Source organism: Corapipo altera, unplaced genomic scaffold (assembly GCF_003945725.1).
Source record: "Corapipo altera isolate COAL_440 unplaced genomic scaffold, ASM394572v1 1, whole genome shotgun sequence".
Taxonomy (NCBI): domain Eukaryota; kingdom Metazoa; phylum Chordata; class Aves; order Passeriformes; family Pipridae; genus Corapipo; species Corapipo altera.
In genome coordinates, this window is record NW_020884873.1 from 16,085,859 (window position 1) to 16,107,904 (window position 22,046).

Here is a 22,046-nt window from a genome sequence, read left to right on the forward strand (position 1 = left end):
AGATTGTATTGCACTCTTCCTCCGGTTCTTCCACCGCTTCCTGTGAAGTGCTGCCTGTGACTCCAAGTGTCCTTATCTTCAAAGCTCTCCTTGGCCCTGAGCCTGCCCTGGGAGCCACCTACGTCCCACACGTATTCCGCTGCCACGGCTTATGCCCCTGGGAGTGCAGAGAGGGGGAGCAGCCTATGTCTAAGACTGAGGAGGATCCAGAAATGAGGTTGCCTGGTGGGTTTTCCAGTTCCTGCCTGCAGTACTCCCCTTGCTTCTGGGACTGACTGTAAAAAAAGGCTGCAGCGTTTGCCCGGGGCTTTCCTCTGGGATTCAGCTTTCTCCGAGCGGGTGCTGTTCCCAGCATCCTGCCGTGCTCGCTGGAAGCGGAGAGCCCGAGAACCCGCTGGCTGCCATGTGTCCGGGCCCCGCCAAGCCCCGCCCCGTTAAGCCCGGCCTCCTTAGGCCCCGCCCGCCCCGGGCAGGCGGCGGCGGCGTCGGTGGGAGCGGCCGCGCCGATGTCGGGTCCGCGGGGCGCCCTGCAAGCCTGGTGCCGCCGGCAGTGCGAGGGCTACCGCGGCGTGGACATCCGCGACCTCAGCGCCTCCTTCCGCGATGGGCTGGCCTTCTGCGCCATCCTGCACCGCCACCGCCCCGACCTCCTGTGAGTGCAGGCCGCACCGTGCCCGCCGCACCCGACGGGGCGCCGCGGGGCTCCGGCCCCCCCCCCGGGGACCGCGGGGGCTCGGGGGTTTTGGGGGACAGGGGTGCCGGGAGCCCCGTCTCTGGAGGGGCTGGGCCGCCCGTGCCTCTTTGCAGCGGTCCCGGGGGCTGCTGGGTGGCTCGCAGGGGGCTGGGGAGGATGGAGGCTCCGTGGGAAGCGGCTCCAGGCTGGCTGGCAGGGAGGGACGGAGTCTCCCTGGGCACGGACGTGAGGGGCCCAGGGGCAGAGAGCACAGCCGCGGCTCCGTCGCCTTCTGAAATAATTGGGTACGGAGGTAAAGGATGCCATGCTCCCAGGAAGTGCTCAAGGCCAGGCTGGATGGGGCTCCGAGCAGCCCAGCCTAGTGGAAGGTGTCCCTGCCCGCGGCAGGGAGTTTGGAACTGGGTGATCTTTCATGTCCCTTCCAACCCAAATCGTTCTGTCATTTTGTTTCAGCAAACAGCTTTCTGATGTGGTCTTGCAGACCCGTCAAGGTCAGAATTAGAAGTTGTGTGATTTAAGGCCAAGGAGAGCATGGAGGCGGGCTAGATCCATACTCCCCACTGAGAGCTGTGCCTGCCAGGGAGGAAGCATGGTGTTGGCACCTGGGAGTGGGAGTGTTTCGCCTCAGCAAGAGATGGGCATTCACACTTCATGAGGACCAGAGCCCTACCTGGCACAGGAACATTCCCAGCTGCCAGAGGCAGCCACTCTGAAACGTGTAGAGCCCTGAACCAGGTTGCTGCTTGCATTTGCTTCCAGCTTGTTTGCAGTAGATGCCGCAGTGAAAGCAGGAGGTAGCAAATGCCAGCAGGGGTGTGGAACCTCACTAGCCTCCCCCAGCTTGGGTGTCTCTGGGGGGGAATGTGAGTTTCAGGAGGCAGACAGTGAGTTTGGGATTGCTTGGGGGCACGGTGTCAGGCTGGAGAAACTGGCTGAGCCACTGCAAGGAATCTGCCCCGACCTGCCTCTGTAACCCTGTGTGCCCCAGCAGTGCTGGGAATCCGGCTCCCATCTGTTCTAATCCTTGGTGGCCCTTGCAACTCAGGTAGGCATTACCCCACCTTGCCGTGCCTCCAGTGTGCATGCGCTGCCAACAGAGGTGATGTGTCCCCTGCCACGTTCTGCTCTGGGACTGGCAGTTCCTCCTCTGAGGTTGCCCAAATTGACCAAATTTTCTTTTCTGAGATGGCCAGGGGATGGCCTTTTGCCATGATAGCAACCTCTGTCAGGCAGAGGGTTGACTATGAGTCCACTGTGGAGCTGCAGTGCCTGCAAGAGGGCAAAGCAGGCCTCTGTCCTTACACACAAGAGCTGAACAGGTGGGCTAGAAAACAAACTCCTGCCTGCTGTATTTCAGGTGGCTGCCACAAAAGCCTCAGCATGATGTTCTGGAACCACTGAGAGCTGAGACACACAGTGCCTTTGCATCCCTCTGGGTCTTGAGGGAGCTGTGTGGTCTTGTGTCCTGACAGCTCCCAGGTGGTATGGCTCACTCTGACCCTAGAATAGAGATTCTGAAAACACTCCCAGTTGCAAGGCTGCTGGAGGGGAAGACGAAAACTAACAGGAACACTTGCAATTATTAATTTTTTTTGTAAGTGGCACAGTAACTGGGAACTGAAAAGCAGAGGTTCAGCAAAAGCTTATGATAAATACCACTAAAACCACCTGATGGTTTCCCATTAACCATATTTACCATCCCATTAAGCAGCAGCCTGCTCTTTAGTTGTCAGTGGGCTTAAATCTGCTTCTGGCAGATGTCCTAACTACAAGCTTCACAGGTCCTCTGCACGAGCTGAATTGTAGAGACAGAGCCCAGGGCCTTACAAGGACATGGCATGCTGTAGAAGGATTTTCAGACAGCCATCGGGAGAGCAGCATCATTTCATCTGATTCCAGCTTCTTCAGCCTGTCCCGATTTGGAAGTGGGAAGATTGGATCAGAGGCAGTAAATCTCCTGACGGCAGAGGAAAAGTGGTTACCCTTCTTTTCTTCTAAAGTGCTTTTCAGTCAGCCTGGTAATGGGACTTGGCAGGGATCTGCGAGTGTGTTTCTGGCCCCGTGTGGTCTTCCTTTGTGCGGGGCTCTCCTGGCCCGCACAAGGCAGCTGCGCCGCTCCCCAAAGGCTGGAGTTCCTCTGTACGCAACTGCTTCCCTGCTTCCTGCTGGCTTCCCCTGGGGTCGCAGAGGGGAGGAATAGGCTCGTCCATATAAGAGCTGAGCTGAAGCTCTTTTCTCTACCTGTGTGACACCACTCCTCTGCCACTCTGATCCCCCCAGCCTTTTGCTGCTGTGGTGGCTGTTGGCCTGTCCTGGTTGTCTGACCCTGCCCAGATGCACCCACACTGTGCTGCTGTGCTGGTAGGGGACAGGCTGAGGAAGAGGCTGTCATGAAAGACCATAGGGGTAAGTGAGACTGAGGGCAGTTTTCCGCATGATCCTTGACTTGAACACAGTTTCATCGGGATAAGGCAAATGGTATCAGAGCGATGCTGCCCTGGAGAGCTTTGGAGCAGGTCCCACAGAGCTCTTGGAAACAATATAGGTTTGGGTTTTTTTAAAGAAATAGACTGGAAATGCTCAGCGTCTACTGAATCCAGCTAAAGGTGCCTTGAAGTGACCACCAAGGCTGAGGTACACACCTGTGGGACCTGTGTGTTGAACCATGAAGATGAAAGCCCCTGACTCTAGCTTCACTGTTGTACACACCTCGCTGGACTTCACAGCCTCACTGTCTCAGTCAGGGAAATGGGAAACCTGGATTTAGCCTCTGACCGCACTGCTGGCTGTGTGATCTCAAGATGAGACATTTAATCTCTCCCTTTCCCTTGTCAGTTAAGCTGGAAACATCCAGACCAACTTGACAGTGGACTCTGGGGATTAATGAGTTTGTTTGCTCAATGCTCTAGAAATCTGAAGCATGAAATTAGTGTTTACAAGGGCATTTGCTGCAGCTTAGTGAAGCAAAGAGCATCTTTCAGTGTCCCAGGCTGTACAGCCTCCCCGGAGCTCAGGGGAGGATCTTGGCATTCAGGGGTGAGAAGAATAAAAGAGCATGGCACATGCCTTTTGAGTGCTGGGAGAGATGGAGACTTGAGGAAAACAGGAGATGAGAGCTGTTTAAAAACGCTGTTTTGTGTCCCTAGAGCCGAGGGTTTGGTTACAGGCAGGATCACAAATCTTGTTTGTTCCCTCCCATGTACTGCCTGCATTTCCCTGACAAGACCTGGAAAGCTGAATGGCTTATTATGCGGCACTGCCATTACAATGCTCATGATTTATGTTTAAGGAATCCAGGAATTTGCTCTGGTTTTAGCTGTACGGCACACCCTTCCCCCTTCCCCGGGTCTGCTGTGCTGCCTGGCAGCTGCCCTAAACCCCAGAGCGCTTAGTGGCTCTGCATGTATCTAATTAGGTAAGTGCCTGGGATGTTATTTGCATGGAAATATTACTCCAGGATATGGTATGACACTGGGGTTTGCTGAGTCAAGACAGTTGTTCGGCTGGGATAGCCAGAGTCTTGCCTGTTCTTACATCCGATCCCTTGGACCAGTGTGTTGTCAGGAGAGGAGCCTGAGCATTGGCTAGATGATAGATTGCTGAGATCAGGGCAAGGAAATAATGTGACATGCAGCCATGTCACAGAACTGCGAAATGGCAAGTTCTGGGCTCTCTACAGAGGAGGCAGTTTATAGGGAGGACAGGGATATGTCTGGGGTGGCTTTCCCCCATGCCTGAGAGCCCATGCTCCCTGCATTGGTACAGGGAATGTGCCTGGAGCCACATGGATGCCACGTGACCAAGTGGCATATGGGAGTGCTCATGTGGGGAGTGATGCAGGTCAGCATGGTCCTGCTTGGCTTGTTCGGAGAGGGAGCTGGAAAACGCAGTGGAGAGGAACCTAATTAAACTGATCCCTGGGGCCTTGTGTTGATGGACTCCAATATCTCGGGTAAAGCTGAGAGTGTGCAATCCTACATTAGTGGAAAAAATTTTCTAATGCCTTGCTGCTTGGTAGCCCCTCTTTACCTCTTGAGCTTCACATCCTCTCTGCTGACATCCACTTTCCCTGGTGGATTTGCCTTGGTTTACTAAAACAGCTCTGGTGTGCTGGAGCAGAGTGGAATGGACATGTTGTTTTCTCTGACAGAAAATGCTATCCCAACCCAGTCCACCAAGGAGTCTTCATGCTTCCAGGTACACCACTCCCATATCCTGAAAGTGAGGGCTTTCAAAATGAAGGTCATGAATGTTTAGAGGGCAGTTGATATATAACTGGGTTGTCATTGCTCTCCTGTGTTCCAAGCTGGCACTTTCTTTAAAAGAAAAAGAAACACAGCAAGGTTAAAGGCGTTCTCTAGGCAAAACCAAAACAAAAACTTAGGGAAAACACAACTCCCAGTGGAGACTATTTATAAGTACAAAAAAGGCAGTAGTTTTCACATGAAAGCGAAGGCTGCAGCTGAAGCCTTTGCTCACTAATGTGTAGAGAAGGAAAAGTTGTGGTATTTTGAGCAGGCTGAGCTCTGTACATGTATTTACATCAGCAGAAGGTGACAGAGCTGAACATCCAGCCCATCTTCTGCATGTCTGCTGCATCTGCTCTCACAGCAGTGAACGGCTGCAGCTTCGTTTATCTGCAAGGAAACAGCACCAGCAGCCTCTTGCTTTTGAACGGAGGAAGTGTAATATTATGGTGGTGCAAGCAGCTGGGAAAATCTTCCTGAGCTCATCACAGACTTCCTCTGCATCTTTGGGAAAGCTGCATGAGGGGCTTCGAGAAGGGGCTGGTTGCCCTGCTATGTGACAACGGGATGGGCTGGTTGATGTTACAGGAAAAGGCAATAAAATCCAGAGGGGGATAGAGGAAGGGAGGTTTCTGTAGCCCCTCTCCATGGGTGAATGGCTGAGGATTTACCATCTTACCCTATTCCTGCACACCACCTTTGGGGTGGGGCTCACACTCCCCACCTCTAATATGAATTGTGTTTCTGGGCCAGTGTCCCAGGCTTTGGCATCTCTTTATGGGCCATTGGGGTGGCTTCACTTGACCCTCAACTTCTCTGGACTGTCTCATCCCCTGTGAATCCAGCTTGCAGCACACCAAGCTGCTGCATGAGGGTTTTTTTTGGTAACAAAGCTGATATCCTTGGCAGGAAGGGGCTGTAAGTTCAGCATGATGCTGTTTTCACACATTATACCCACATACACATACAAAAGGCATAACTACTCCTTCCTGTGTTGCTCCCCCTCTACTGAAAGCCTGCAGACCACTGTAATTCTCTGCCCTCTGCTCCTCTGGTGAAGGCAGTTAATCAGTCCCTGTGGCCTGACTGACTTGATCCCCCAAAGGGGTCCAGGGGTACGAAGGAAATGCGCAATGTGCCTGGGTTGGGAACTGCTGGGGTTCCCCCTTGTGCCCTGAGCACCCTGCATTCAGCTCTAAAGACTGCAGCTGAGGATGTGTGCACTGCAAAGGTTGAGGGGGTAGCAAGGACAGAAGTGCAGTTTAAGATCTTCTGTCACCCCAAATTCTGGAGTGACCTTAAATCCCTTGAGGTGTTGCAAGGAGGTTTGTCTAAGGACCCTGTTGGAGGAGCAGATATATCACAGGTGGCTCCTTCTCTAAGGAATCTGCATCCCCATCCTCCTCCTGCTGTTGTGCCAGTGGCCTTGGAAGAGCAGGTTTGGGGTGATGCTGTGCACCCTTCAGTGCAGCAGTGTTTGGTGCTGATTGAAACATGGCCCTGGTATTTCTACAGCCTTTAATCTCAAGGGCAGAAGAAGCGGGTAACGAGAGACAAGAATGACATTTTAATTTCCTGGTCACCACCCTTTGGGACTCACTTTCTTTTTTTAATTGCAATTTCCCTTTGATTTCTTTGTCCTTTTGCAAGCTGAAATGTGCTTTGCCAAGGTTTTGTTTATCTCGAGTCTTACGTTTTGAGTTGTTGTAAGGTTGGCTGTCCTGGGAACCTGCATGTGATGGCATAGGGGCACTTTTCCTCTGCACCTCATGTGGCTTTTTTGTGCTTTCTCATTTCAGAGACTTTGATTCTCTCTCCAAGGATGACATCTATGAGAATAACCGCTTGGTAAGTCCCCATTCTTCAACAGGAGGAAGAAGGGACATGAGAATGATTTGATGGAAGTCATGCAGTGTGGGAGGAGTTTGTGATGGTGGTGAGGGTGTAAGAAAAATCTGTGTTTGTAAGTGACAGGCAGGAGCTTCTCTGGAAACAAGGGAATCTGAAACATCAGCATCCAGCCTGTACTGGTTATCCTAACAGTTGTCAAGACAACATCTCAGGTGAAGATTTAAATGGTGCGACATCATCTTGACATCAGATGTTCCAGACTTGCAGGCAATGGAAGCTAGTTTTGTTCCAGGCATAAGCAGAGAGGAAGGTCATGCTAGAAACCTGGTCTTCAATGTTACCCTGCTGCTTGGGACAGCTGGAGCCAGTAGCAGAAGCAGGCAGTGGGGAATGGGGAGGTGTTCAGCTCCAGATGCTATTGGTAGGACAGAGCAGCAACAGCCCTGGTTTTGTTAATGAGAGAAAGACCTAATCGCTACAGGCTCCATCTGGTAGTCTGTGAAGAGACCCTACCCATCACCTTTCCAAGATGAGTTGAGCTACATACAAATATCAAGAGGATGAGGCCAGACTACTTTCAGAGGTGCCCAGTGACAGGAGAAGGGGCAACAGGCACAAACTGGAAGTTCCATCAGGAATTTCCATCTGAATACAAGGAAAAAAATTCTTTACTGTGAGTGTGACAGAGCTGGACCAGGATGCTCAGAGAGGAAGTGGAGTCTTTTGCTCTGGAGATATTCAAAACCTGCCTGGACACAACTCTGTGTGCAACCTGCTCTAGGTGAACTTGCTTTAGCAGGGGGTAATCTCCAACGTCTCTTCCAACCCTAACCATTCTGTGATTTGGATTTATAGGATTAGGACTCTCCAATTGTGTCCTGGCACATCCTTTCTTAGACCAGCTGTCCTCTTTCAGCCATTAGCAGCTATCTTTTTCCATTCAAGACCCATACCACGTGTATCTTGTCCTATTAGGTGGGATCTCTCCTTGCTCCTGGTTTCTTGCAGCCATGTATTCAGCAAGGCTCAGTCCAGAGAACCATCTTAAAGCCAGGCTGAGCAGAGCAGGGTGTCAACAGGTGACATTTTTACCCCTAGTAACTGCAAATATCCAGTTTCTTTTATTTCTCCATCTCTTTTCTTTAGATCCCACACCCTGCACAGCATCTCGTGCCCCAGAGTTGAGGCACCTTCAGTCTTTACCCACACTGTGCACCTGGTACCTCACCATTCAGTGCCCAAAAACTCTTATCTCCTCCTGGCTTACCTTCTCTTCAGTCCCCACCATAGTCTTGCACCCCTGCTCCCTTGATGATGAATGTGGGTATGCTGCCCTCAGCACAGTATATAGACAGTAATCCACATACACTGCTAAGTGGGAAGCTCTCAAACAGCTTTTTCCCTCCTTCTTTCCTTCCTTTCAGGTAGCTGTGTATGCAATTGAAGGAGTTGTGTGCTTCTTATCATGTCATTGTTTCTGCTTGCTGAGACACGGAAAAGTACTGACGTGGCTCGTGCATGGCAGGCTGCTGGATGTTGAGTCAGGATGGCTATGTTAGTGGGAGGGGAAGATGTGGCCCTCCAAAGCATGAAAGGATGGGCAGTGTCAGTGTTTCTGTGGGATGATCATGTGAGGTGGCTGGGGACACTGCTCAGTAGAGCTGGTGTTTGGCTCTGTTGCTGGAAATGTCTGCCAGCCCTCCGCCCTTCGCAGTGCCAGCCAAGGCTCTGCTGGGCTCTTGTGTGAGGGCACTGCTGGTGTGCCCTTTTCACGGATTGAAAAAACACTGGGGTTTTTATTCAATGAAAACTTGAAAGGAACCTTACTTCTGATGCTACCTTTCTAGTCAGATGGTATGTCTGGAGCCTCTGTCCATCAGGGATGCCATAGGTTTGCTACTTCTGCAGGGTCCTTCCAGCTTGATTTCTTTGTTACTTTCCATAAAGCACCAATTTTCTTTCCTTAATACCTCTCTGCTGTTCTTCTAGGCCTTTGAATTGGCAGAGCGGGAGCTGGGCATCCCAGCCCTTCTAGATCCTAATGATATGGTCTCCATGAAAGTCCCTGACTGCCTCAGCATCATGACTTACGTATCTCAGTATTACAACCATTTCAACAACCCCAGCCAAGGTGAGTGTCCTCCCACCCTTCTGGCTTCCAGTTTGCCCCCATTTGAGTACAGGAAGCCCAGCGTTACCCTTTGCTTCCTCTTTCCTGTGGCAATTGGGCACTGTGTGTGCTTGTCAGGGAGGAGAGGAGCAGGTAGTACCTGCCTCTCCTGCATCTTGCTGGTGCCCCTGAGGAAGGCCTGGAGGAGGGAGTGCATTAGGGTGAGGTTTCACAAGAGGTGGAGAGTGATGTAACAGCTCAGGCTGTGGAAAGAGAAACGCCTTTCTCCTCCCTCTGCCTGCATTCCTGCTGCTTGGGTTTGGCCACCACCCCTGCTGCTCACTAGACCCCTTTGTGATCTGCTCTAACCCACTAAAATGGGAGAAAGCTAGATAGAAGCCCACCTAATGCAGCTAATTTTTATCACATTGGTGCATGTAAAGTGACTGGAGGACAGAGGGAGTGGAGCCAGGGTGAAGTGTTTCAGATCAGTTCATCTGTCCCTACAATGGCAACTTGAGCTCACAGACGAGGGCTCCAGGTCTCCTCTGTTCTGCTCTCTAGCCACAACATCAGATAAATCTCTTCCACTTGCATATAATTCTCCAGGGGTGTTGGTCTCCCAGCCAGGGAATCCTGCTTGGGCCTGATATGTGAGTTCCAGCCCTGACAGCAAGAGATGCTTCACAGACCTGCTGACAGCCTGGAAGCCCTGGGCCCCAGTGGGTCACAATAATACATCAGCAGCTACCCCAGGTGCTCTGGGCTTTAACCATTGCTTAGGGAGTCAATTACAATTGATGAGTAAATAAAATCACAATGGGAGGCTGGTATCCCTGGGCCACAGAAGGGCATCCACAGCAGGGCCAGGCTCTCTGGCAGCCTTACGGCTGACCCATTATTAGATTGTGTTCGTCTCTTCCACTTAAAATAAGCACTGAAGTGTTGGGAGCGGTAAGTCCCGTCCTATGTCACAAGGCTGGATGATTTTATTTTTTTTCCCCTCCCCTTCCCCCACTTGGGTGGTGTGAGTCACCGCTGCTCCCAGTGCCTGATCCGCCTTCCCTTCTGCCTCCAGCCGGCGTCCCTCCGTCTATGAAGCACCCAACTGCTGCCTCCTCACCTCCTCTGCTGTCCCACAAGAAGCCTGTGGCTGCAGTTGAGAGTCCTTCAGCACCACAGGTACCCAATTTCTTGATTCAAAGCCAGCCTGAGACAGTGGTGCTCCCTGCACTGTGGGTGAGGAGATGAGAGAGAGCCTGTCAGAGCACAGTGGATCTTTGCAGGGGGCTGCCTGTGTATTTTGGGAGTTGAGGGGTGTTTGGGATTTTGGTTCCTTGGGGGATCCAGTGGAGAGAGTGATTTCTCTCTAGGAGTCTGTGGACTGTAATTGGTCTTTGGCAGGCAAGAGGTTGGGCAAATCGGTGCTGAATTGGTTCCTTGAGCCATCCAGGGCACAAACACTCCTTCCTATTTGAGGATAACCCTGTAGATAAGGCAAAGGCAGGAATATGGGACTAGAAGAGCAGAAAAGATGCCTTTTATTTCAGGTTTTAGCAGATGTCTGGGATGGGACATTTTCCAGTGTCTTGCAGGGCCCTGCTGCCTGGGGTATAGATTAGTCCCTTCCACAGCCCTTCAGCCATAGATGGGGGCAAGGCACTTTTTGAAGTGGCCCCTTCTAATTTGGGAAGAGGCAGCCTGCCTGTGCCTGGCCTCAGGGGCAGCTGTTCTGTGCATTGTCAGCCCCTGAGGTCAGCCCCTGAACTGCACTACAAGCCCTCAGCAATGGGCCTTGCACAGGGAGCAGCTGCTCTGGAGCATCTGTGGGCTGGGGAGCAGCTCATGGCCCCCAGCCTGAGCTTCCTGTGTGTTGTGTCACAGGATGATGCTCCCTCAGAGCCACTGGAGCTGTCCCAGCGCACCACGCCCAGCAGTACCTGCGCAGCCTGCCAGCAGCACGTCCACCTGGTCCAGCGCTACCTGGCTGAGGGCAAACTCTACCACCGCCACTGCTTCAGGTATGTCGTGGCCAGGCCTGGTGGGACGGCCACTCTCCTTGGCAAACTGTAGGTCTGTGGCCAGCTGCACCCCGTCTTTGCATGTCTGTGTCCTTGGGCAATGTGGAGCATCAACAACAGTGCTCGAAATGATACTGAAGATGTTCCATTTCCTGCCACCCCCCTGTCCCAGAGGTCTGGCTAGCCCCTTGTGTCCAGTCCTGTACTCCATTCCTCCCTTCTTCCCTGCCTCACTTGCTGACTTGTGGTTTCCCTCTGGGATCCCAGCCTCTTGAGCTTCTCCTTTGTCACATGAACAAGGATGCTCTGCCTCTTTACCACCTGCCTACCCAGGATCACCCCCACTTCATTTTCAATGAGGTCTAAGTTATGACATCATCCTACAGATCTCATTCCACCTACACTCCACATCCTCAACTGGATATACAGGCTTCCATGCTGCCTGGGTGGTGCTGAGCTGTCAGAGAGCATTTGGAGAGCTGCAGCTGTTAACAAACTGGGGAATGAGGGTTTAGACGTCAGCAGCTCTGTGGTTACTTCCTGCGTGCAGGTCCTTACCTGTAGCACCTGTGAAATCATTTCACTTTGCTTTCCCTGCTCTGCTGATGAAGGGATGAAATCTCTCCCATGGGCCACAGGACAAGAGCTGGCATCTCAGGACAGAAATATTGAACCACTGGGAAGATACAGGAGGCCTCTTTCACCTGCCTAAGCCAGTTGGGGGTGTACCATAGAAACAGCATCACAGGAGGGGAGCTAAGCTTGGGCCCATCAAGCTTCCCATCTGCAGCTGGGGCAAAAGCAGGAGTTTTGGGGTGCAGGTGCAGCATTCCCACTGTCCTCATGGGCCAGGAGTAGGAGAGGTGCCGTATCTGCCATAGCATAGCTGATGGCCCTTCAGACTGAGCAGTGAGATCCTTGTAATTTTATCCCAAATGTTTTGCCTCCTCATGCTTTTCTTATCGTTTTTTTTCAGTTTGGGGTTTTTTTCCTGTGCTGATTCATGGATGCTGTTTGGTCATGAAGCCCTTTGGCAGCATTTCCTGTGAGCTGATGGAGATAAATCCAAAGCAAATCACTTTCTCCCCTTGTCCGAACTTGCCACTCTTCATTTCATCATACCCCTTCTCTCTAGAGCCTCTGTGTCCTCATACTTCTGCTCTCCATTTCAAAGGAAATCCCAGTCAACTGGATGCCCAGAACAGAATTCCTCACCAAAACTATCTTCTTGCAGTGTAGGGCAGCCAGCTGCTGCAAGTACCAGGTATTTGGACAAGAAGGAACAAGCTTGGTTTTCATGGGAGTGCTTGATCAGCCCTTGCCCTTGGCTGTCTTTCATGTATGCTATCCACCTTCCTTCCCAGGTGGAAAAGGGCTGATTTGGTTGCCAATGCTGTGCATTACTCTTGTGCCTGAAGGGCTTCATTAGGAAGCATTCAGAGGCTCAGTAGGGAAAGAGTGGATGATCCAAGGAGATGTGGCAGACAGCACAGGACAGGGAAGCTATTATCCCAATTTCAACGGGCAAGGCAGAGTGTATGAACACCCCACTGCTTAACTCCCTTGTCCTTACAGCCAAATGCTGTGGTCCTGTTGGGTGCCATGGTCAGCATTAGTGAGGGTGAGCATGAGACCAGGCCAGCCTTGTATGCTGTTTCTCCTGACTGCTCTTGAAGCCTCCAGAGCAAGAATTTCCCGAGTTGGAAGTGATGTCATTTTATTTAATAATCGGAGTTTGTGGGGTTTTGTTTTACAAACAAATGTGTCTGATGGTTCTTTAACCCACCTGGACCTTTGACCCCTGCAAAGGAGCCCATCAGCTTCCCTGTGCCAGTTTGGAACAAACTGCTCCCTAATTCCAGTTGATACTCCCTGTTTCATGTCTGTGAATGGTTGATCCCTCTCCCCCTTCCAAGTCCGGAAACCATGCCATATGCCAATACGAACTGTTGCCCTTCTACATCTATTAAATTCTTTCTGATTTGAAGGAGGAACCCAAATGCACACAGTATTTGAGCTGTGAACTCCCCATGGGCTCATACAGTGGCATGGTGACATTTCTCTGTTCCTCTTCTTTTCCGAATGACTCCCCCAAGACCACGCTAGGATTTAGTAGCAGGGGTGGGAACTAACTCCATGTCGCTGCAAGGATCTCCCAGGTGCCTTGCCTTCCATGAGGGGCAGGATGGTATCCCCCATCTCATGGAGCATTCTCCTCTTGTTGGCAGGTGTAAGGAGTGCTCCAGCACGCTGCTCCCAGGGTCATACAAGCCTGGGTCAGAGGCGGGGACTTTTGTCTGCACGCAGCATCGTGGTAAATTGGCCATGAGTGGGAAGACAGAGAGGAGGCTCAGCCCAGACCGACAGTCACCAGAGCTAAGAACTGAGACTGGGGCTGACAACATGAGAGAGGATGCCCTCCCTGCAGGAGCAGAGGTGGGGAAGGACAGTGGCAACTCCTTGGAGAGCATGGCAGAGACCCATACGCCTGCAGAGGGCCTGGCTGGCCCAGCAGAGAAGGACAGCACACCCAGCAAAGCAGAGACAGCGATGCCCCCTGCTCACGCAGGCAGTGGGACACCAATCTCCCAAACTCCTTCCAGACCTCCCCTCCCCAGCAAGCCCACAGTGCTCACCCAGGACAAAGCCAGCTCACTGGATGGACAGCTCAGAGACTCGCGCCCCACCCCTGCCCCGAGGAAGGCCACCGATGCCTCGGCCCTCTCCCCTCCAACCTCTCACCCCGTCCCCCGGCCCAGGTCCACTCTCCAGGGTGAGAGCAGCGAGGGTGGGCCTGGCATAGTGAACGGTAAGAGGGCACAGTGGTGGCAGGGGTTACCCTCCGCATCCCCAGCAGCCAAAGTGGTCGGCTGCAGGTTGGATGAGTTTCATTCCTTCTCTGCAGCACAACACTCTTCTACCTCTGAATAAATCTTGGGCTCAGTGTCTGAGCCCTTGACTGCCAGCCATTGCCAGCCATCCCTAGAGCAGAGTAGTGCTAGCTTTCATACCTGCCTGTTCCCTTATATTTCTCCAGAGCTCTACAGAGTTTGCTGCCAGTGCAGAGGGAAGGTGGCAGTGCTAGAGCAGTTTGCAGGTGCGGGGGTAAACAGGGCACATCAAGTCTCCAGGTGCAGCTCTGAGGGTGAGGTGGGGAGAAAAAGTCAAAGGGAATTTTTGGGGTTAGCTGGCTACACCAGCTGCAGGAGAAATGCCTTGAGGTCTTCAGAGAGTGGGAATAGCTGCCCACCAGTAGGAAGATGTGTAAGAGGTGCCTTGCGTTGATTTAACCTCTTTCTTCATGTCCTTTTGGTGTTGTGACAGTCTGACCCTGTGTCTTTCTAGGTCGAGTACCTGAACCCAGTCCCCCTGTCCCAAAACCTCGAGGAAGACCCTGCTCCTCTGATCGGTACGTTCTTCTGCTTGCAGATCCCTGAAAAATCCATAGCAAGCTGGGGCTATGGTAACAGCACATCTGTGGTTTTCTCTACCACTGCCATCAGCCCCTGTTCTTAGGAGGATGTAGGCTTTGACCATGTCCCTTTCCTAATAGGTGCCAGCCCAGCATGGTCAGGCTAACAGTGTTTGTCCATACCTCCCAGGCCCTTTGTCTCTTAGGGTTTGTAAAGTGTTTGAGGGCTTCATAAAGGCATTTTTGCGGCACATGCAGATGGCCAAGTGCCTTCTGAAATGGCTCTGCTTATGTGTGCTGAGAAGGGGATGCTTGTCTGCCTTGTGGAGGGTTTGTCCTGGGAAAGGTCCAGTCCAGGGTCATTGTGAGTGTCTGGCTGCAACCTTTACACCTTCTGGGCTCTTACCCAGGAGCCCACTGGTGTTGGTTCATTCTTGCCTGCCCTTGGGACAGAGGTTGCACAAACATCCCACATTTGCAATGGTCAAAGAGCAGGTGTGTGCAGCAAGTGGTGGCCACTTTTCTGACCAACGATTCACTGAGCCATGGTGTGGGCTGTGCCCCTAGAGGACCAGCAGTGTTTTCAGCCACAGGAGTTAGCAAAGAAGAGTGCATCCCTGTGACTCTCGGATGAACAGCCCTCTGCATGTTGGAGGGGAATGTGCCACAGAGGGTATATATCTCATCTTAACTCCCCCTCTGTCCACAGCTTGAGGAGCAGAGCTGGGTGTAGTAGTGGTGTCAGGGAGGGGAGACCAGCTATGCCCATAAAGCTCAGCCTTTACCACTGCTTAGCAGATGGAGGCAGTAATATTCAGAAACCAAAACACTGGGTCCAGCAGGCAAGTCAGGCAGGCTGTGCTTCCCTAAGGCACATAGGTTTGCCCATGGAGAGCAAGACACTGTGTCTGGGGACGACTCATTGGATGGTAAAGCTGCTTCTGCTTGGGAGATATCCTGTTCCATCTGTCCTTTTCCCCAAGAGCTAAGTCCCTCTCCAGTGCCTCGCCATCCCTGCTTGTCTCCGCTCCCTGCCGCCTCAACTTCTCTTTCTCTTCTACCGGTAGTGGAGCTGCTGCAAGAGCCAAGGACCCACCATGGATGGCCTTAGTGCAAGCAGAGCCCAAGAAGAAGCCAGCTCCCCCTCCTCCCCCAGGCAACAGCCATGAGACTCCAAGTAGGACTTCAGAGGAGGAGGATGGGGAGGAGGTGGGGAAAGTCAGGAGTGAGGAGAGCAGGTCTGATGCCACAGAGCCCAAACCTTACAACCCCTTTGAGGAGGAGGATGAGGAGGAAGAGGAGAGTGCTGATGCCCAAAAGAGCATGCCTGAGCAGGAGCAGAGCGAGGCTGCTGCCAAGCCTCTCCACCCCTGGTATGGCATCACTCCCACCAGCAGCCCAAAGACAAAGAAGCGGCCAGCTCCACGAGCTCCCAATGCTTCTCCACTAGGTGAGCTTCCTCTTGCTCCCTTATCCTTCCTCTGCAACCCCTGTGCATCCCCTTGGAGGCTCCCCCTTCCCAGGTGCCTCGGCATCACTGGCAGGCCAGGCCTTTATGCAGTGATGGTTGTGCTAAAACTTGCACTAGCCATGTCCTCTCTACCCACTGGAACACAGCATTTGCAGGCAAGACTTTTGTGCTGACCCCTGTGTCCAGTGTATACCACCCTTCCCTTCTCTCCTGGCTCTCCCTTCACTCCTTCCTGAGCTCTCTCTTTGCTTTGCAGCCCACCACCCCATCTCCAGGCTGTCACACTCTGAGCCATCATCCTCCACACCATCTCCAGCCCTCAGCCTTGAGAGCATCAACTCTGAGAGTTCAGCCAAGGTGCTGGGAGACACCGATGAGGCCTCAGTGCCCAAAAGCTCCTCCGAGCCCACTGTCCACACACCGACAGCTGCCAAGACCTCTAGTGCTGATACGCCGCTGGCCAGCGTCTCTTCCAGTGAAAGCCCTGCTGCCCCAGCCAGCCTCTCCACCAACTCCTCCTTCTCCTCCTCCAGCGAGCTGGCCAGCTTCAGTGGGGAGATGCAGCTCAGCACCCCACATGCCAGCAGGAGCGTCTCCACTGGCAGCTTAAAGACCAGCCCCAGCCGGCTGCCCCCCAAGCCTCCAGCTGGGGCCAGCCCTACACCCATCCTCTTGGCTTCAGAGGGGGGAGCTGGAAGCCCCAAGACACCCTCCTCACCCAAACCACAGTTGAAGGTGAGATAGTGACCTTCCTCCCATCCAGATCAGAGGGCTTTTCTTCCCCATCCGTCACTCGGTCACAGGGGGATTGTGATTCCAAGCTTGCCCCTTTGGTAGGTTTGATGTGTGACCCCCTGAAAGCAAGGTTCAAGTGTATGTTTGTTAAATGCTCTCTCTGCTCGTACTCTGCCTGCCCCATGCTAGAGAAGAGGCAGGATGTCATGTGGTCAGAGCAAATAGGAAGGGAACTGTGAAGGAAAATAATTCAGCGTGCTTGTTGGAGAGAAGTTGGGGAACTGATGTCAAACAGGAGCACAGCTGGCTTTTTGCCCCATGGCTTGGCAGCTGGTGAAGACAAGTGCTGTGTTCCTCCTTTAGGAGGATGTGGGGCAGGATAAACCCTAGGGCTGCCCTGTCTGCTCATTCACAGCTGTTGGAATGCTATATCCATTCTGTTTCCTCGATGCCCATGTATCTCCTTTTGTCCCTCCTCTCCAGTCTTCCTGCAAAGAGAACCCCTTCAACCGGAAGCCATCACCTGCCGCCTCCCCCTCAGCAAAGAAACCTCCCAAGGGCTCCAAACCAGTGCGTCCTCCTGCACCAGGTCATGGTTTCCCACTGATCAAGCGCAAGGTAAAAGGGCCCTTAGAATCAGGGAGGGAAAAGCCAGCTCTCTGCTACCCTCCAGGGCTGTAGCAGTATACATGCACCCTGCTGATGCATCTGTGGGCAGGGACGCAGCGGGTGGCTGTGGCTGCGGAGGATGGTGTGTAGACTAGACCCTGTTCATGGCAGCACCATGGTCTCCCTTTGCTCCAGAGTGGGGTGGGGATTTCAGATCCACACTTAGGTGGAATATTCTATTGTTCTTCTGGCCCTGTTAGTGTTGACCAGCCTTTGAGTTACCGCTGGAAGCTAGAGGTTGGTGGTTTATGCTTTGGCAGGTGCAGACAGATCAGTACATCCCTGAAGAAGATATCTATGGGGAGATGGATGCCATTGAGCATCAGCTGGACCAGCTGGAGCACCGTGGGGTGGCTTTGGAGGAAAAGCTTCGCAGTGCTGAGAATGGTATGTGGGGAGAGCTGTCTGTGGGTGTGGGGCAGGATAGACCTCAGGGCTGCCCTCTCTCCAGCCAAGGAGATTGCAGCAATGACTTCCTCCCTGCTGATGCTGGGGTTGGAAGAGCAAAAGAGGATGTGCTGGGCTCCAAGATTGGTCACAACCATACGCTGGACATGGAGATGTCCCTAGTATTAAAACAGGTGGGAGAAAAGCTAAGGTCTCTCTCTGGGACTCAGGAACAGGCTGAGATTGGGTTGGCTATAGCCCAGTGCCCGTCTCCTGGCTTGGCAGACCCAGCCTGCTGCAGGGTGATGGGGTGCCTGCATCACCAGGGCTGACAATGGCTCTGAATTGTCCCTTTGCTTGGCAGATAACCCTGAGGACAGCCTGCTTGTGGACTGGTTCAAACTCATTCATGAGAAGCACATGCTAGTGCGCCACGAGTCGGAGCTCATCTACATGTAAGTGTATGCAAGTGTGGAGAGGCACTGACGGTCTTTCAGAGAGCCCTTTCTCAGCCCTCATGAAACAGTGTTTCCAAGGGAGAGCCTGACAGGGCCTCCTTGCCTAGAGAAGGGAGGGAGAAAGGGTAAGCAGAGAAATCTTTCCAAATATACCCAACTGATCCACAACAAGTCACCAGAGCCTCAGCAGTATTTCCTTAAGGAAGGCCTTGAGCAGCCAGGGCTGGTCCTTGCTGTGACCATGGCCAAGAATGCGCTCAGATAGCAGGGAAAGGCACATGGCTACTTTATTCCTCTCAAATGTTTCTTTTATACTCTTTGTATACTATCGTGCTACAACGTAATTGGTTCAAAGTCTCAAACATAAAACACTGTACATACTTTCATTGGTGACACTGAAAACACTGTGCATGCTGTCATTGGTGACACTACACACATTTTGATTGGTGACCTTTGGTCTCGGCTGCATTAAGTTTGTTCCGTCCAGCATTGCAGTAAATATTTCCTTAGAGTTGTTTACATTCCTCTGCAACTTCAGAGCTGCAACTGCTCAAATTCAAGGCCTACCATCCAGTCATTTCCCACATTGCTGGTGTTTGGCTCCCTGGATTGCAGGACAAGATCAGCATCTGGGTGGTTCTTTCCAAGCTCACTCCATACTTTGGGGTGATGTTCCTGCTGTCTGGAGCCTTGCAATGGTTCCTGACAGTTTCCCCTTCCCTTGCAGCTTCAAGCAGCAGAATCTGGAGCAGCGGCAGTCAGATGTGGAGTATGAACTGCGGTGCCTCCTCAACAAGCCAGGTAAAGCACCACTCTGGGTGGGTTTACCCCTTTTTCTGAGTCAGAAGGGACCCCACAAGGATCATTTTTCCCCTGGGCATCATCTTCCCTCTGTCCAGGTGGGTCTCAGGTGAAGAGAGACAGATCTGTAGGGATGCTGGCACAATCAGCTGAGTCTAGAGCCACTGTCCCATCTCATTGTGTGCCCCAGCCTTGTGCAGGGACACGTTCCTTTTGTCCCGATGGGATGCCAAATGCAGGGCTCTGTCCCCAAAGCACTGCCAGCTCAACTGGCCCCGCAACATGGCAGGGTAGAGGGGATCATGCTGGGGATCTCTGCCAAAGCTCTGAATTTCAGTGCTCCTTCAGCCGTGTAATTGCCTGTCCTTCCTTGGGGTTTGGGTGGGTAGAGAAGGACTGGACTGACGAGGACCGAGGGAGGGAGAAGGTGCTGATGCAGGAGCTGGTGACCATCATCGAGCAGAGGAATGCCATTGTGAATTGCCTGGATGAGGACCGGCAGAGGTGAGTGAGGAGTGGGGTGGGCTGGAGGAGAAAGGAAAAGCATAGCCCATCTGACTCAGCACCACATGAGCAACTTGTGGGGGTGTCCCAAGATGTCCACGTTGCTGATGTCTTTCTCAGGCTTCCCCATATTTGTCTCTTTGAATGCTTTGTGTGGGAAAGACAGGTCACTAAGTGCAGCATGTGGGATTTAACCTGCCAGTAGCAAATCCTCACAAGACAGTGATGGATCTGCCCCTCTGTGGCTTCTAAGTAGGAGGCTCTCTAGCCTTAAACAATAGAGCAGCTGTTTTCAGGGCAGAATTGCTGACCTCTTTCCCATTCTTTCTTTCAGAGAAGAGGAGGAGGATAAAATGTTGGAAGCCATGATTAAAAGGAAAGGTAAGAAACAGTTGGGAAGATTTTTGGAGTGACCCCAGCAAGGGGCAGCACGAGCCATTTGTGAAATTGTGTGCAGGAGAGATTGAATCTATTCTCTGTAAACTCGGTAGAATTTCCTGTAAGGCTGCAGTTGTGCTGCTCCCTGCTGTTATCAGAGAAAGAAGTGTGCATACAGTGGAGGGCTTTGATTCATGGCTCTCTTGGCCCTGTTGTCATGCATGTGTCTGTACTACCACTGACATCCCAAAGTAACAACCTCCCTTTGCAATCCCAGAATTTCACAGGGAGACGGAGACTGAGAGCAAGAAGAAAGGCAAATTCAAGCCCATGAAGGTGCTTAAGCTGCTGGGCAACAAGCATGACTCCAAGAGCAAGTCACCCAAGGAGAAAAGCTAGAGCAGGGGAACTACCAGCAGTGGGAGGGAAGTGCTTGCCAGATAGCCCTGGCCTCCCCGCAGCTGGCTCGCCTCTCTCCCTGGTCCCTCCCCAGGGAGACGCCAGCCCTCAGCCCAGAGTGGGGGAGTCTGACCAAAGCGCTCCCCTTCCCAAGGCTGCAGAGGGGCACGGCCATCCCCTCCATGAAGCCTTGCTAACGAGGCGGGGAGAAGATGGATTTGCTTCTCAGATACATTACCCCGTTGCGCGTTCTTGTCGTTAACTGAGAAGCAAGCCAAGGAGTTTTGTGTTTGTGGGAAAACTTGCACTAACTGCACCCCGTCCTTTCTCCTGCTCTAACTGTGACAGTTCCACGTGCCTCTGACTTTTACCAGGACTGGGCCTCCCTGTCCCTCCCTGACTGCCCACTCTTGTGCCCTATCTGTCCCGTTTTTAACTTCGGGAGAAAACTCTGACATTAGAATCAGGATTCTTTGGGTTTTACTGGCCTAAACTAAAAGGTTAAGAAAACACTCCCATGTCACAAGGCTCTAGAGCCATAGCCAAAAAAATAACTGGTGCCCTATTTATTTTGAGCTGTCCCCTCCCTCGAGCGCCAGGGCTGGGTGGGCTCTGTCACAAGGCTGAGAGGACCCAAGGGGACAGTGTACAGCTGCTGGGACATAGCGCACACGCTCTACTCAGGACCCCCACTGCTGCTAAACACCACTGCTGCCTTCCTGGGGAGGGAGGAACGTCCCTTTTCTGGGCAAGGACAGAAAAGCTCAAGACTGACTCAGCGCTGGCAAGGGGCACTAGGCTGTGTCCCTGCTCACCAGTGCCACCCTTGAGCGGCTGTGGAGAGAGGCGTGGTCACAACTGACCTTTACCCAGCTTCGTTGGTGTATACTTTAAAAGTGTGCGGGTGTTGGCTGGTTATTTTTTACACCTCCTTTACTAGATGAATTCAAACCCATCCTAAAACTTTAAACCCCTTATTTTATTTGTTGTGTGTGTGCGTGTGTGTACATTGGAGGAGGGAATGGGGTATTCTTCGAACCATCCCTTCTTCCTTCCATTTTTGTTTCCTGCCTTCTCTTCCAAGGCGAGGAGAATTATTTATTGAATTGTTGGATCAGCCAGAAGTAGAGTTTCATGGGTGTTTGGTTGGTCAGCTGTTCATCATGCCTTCTCATTAGCAAATTAGACATAACCAGCCCTGAGCCATCTGCTACAGTCCCTTCTAAAAACCCAACAGGCTTTAGCCAAAATGCTCTCAGAGCAGTGCCTTGCAAGGTGGCTGGCATGGCATTCTGGAAAGGGATCCTCGTTTCCCAAAACCAGAGGGACCCAAGCCCCTCCTCAGCCCCAGTGTGGCCCCCGTGGTTGGGAGCTGGCCAGCTCAGCCCTGCGCCGGTGATGCCATCTCACCTTTCCCTACCCCAGCAGGCTGATGAGGAGCAGTGGTAGGGGAGGGGAGATCCCAAAGCACAACCCTTCTCCAAGGAGAAACAGACCTGCTTTAGAGCCTGCTGTCATGTCACTGTTGCCAAAGGCCATTGGGATCACTGCAGCCTGACACCCCTTGGCCCCACGCCCAGTCAGAAGATTGATTTGTAAATTATACTGTACTAACTCCGTGACTTCCATTCACCTGAACAGAAATAAAAGAAACATTGGATTTAAAAAATTATCTTGGCTTAGGTTTCTGATTCCTTTGTGTAGTCATGTTGGACAGGGCATGCTGCCTGGCTTTGGTGGTGGCTGACAAGAGTATTGCTTAGAAGCAGAGGATGGGTTCTTAAGGAAATCGGAAACTGGACTTTATGCTGGGATTTGCACAGGAAAAGCAAAGCATCATGCTTCAGCCTGGTGGAGTACAAAGATGTGGCTATGTCTGAGGTAAGCAAACAGCCATTTCCAGGCTCTG

General features: G+C 52.4%; 1 protein-coding gene across 2 annotated transcripts; it reads left to right on the plus strand.

Annotated features, from left to right (window-relative positions):
- The first annotated feature begins 504 nt into the window (after positions 1–504).
- Positions 505–21,809, plus strand: MICALL1 (MICAL like 1). Of its 2 annotated transcripts, none has more exons than XM_027661092.1 (16): positions 505–652; positions 6,741–6,789; positions 8,782–8,923; positions 9,981–10,084; positions 10,787–10,923; positions 13,152–13,732; positions 14,269–14,332; positions 15,400–15,785; positions 16,063–16,541; positions 17,025–17,159; positions 17,471–17,597; positions 17,962–18,052; positions 18,783–18,856; positions 19,246–19,360; positions 19,695–19,741; positions 20,016–21,809. In XM_027661092.1, the coding sequence occupies exons 1-16, from the start codon at positions 507–509 to the stop codon at positions 20,135–20,137; spliced, it is 2,799 nt and encodes a 932-aa protein (XP_027516893.1). In that variant the 5' UTR covers positions 505–506; the 3' UTR covers positions 20,138–21,809. The 2 variants fall into 2 exon arrangements, with proteins under 2 accessions (XP_027516893.1, XP_027516902.1); XM_027661101.1 differs by having other exon boundaries at positions 15,403–15,785.
- The last annotated feature ends 237 nt before the right edge of the window (positions 21,810–22,046 follow it).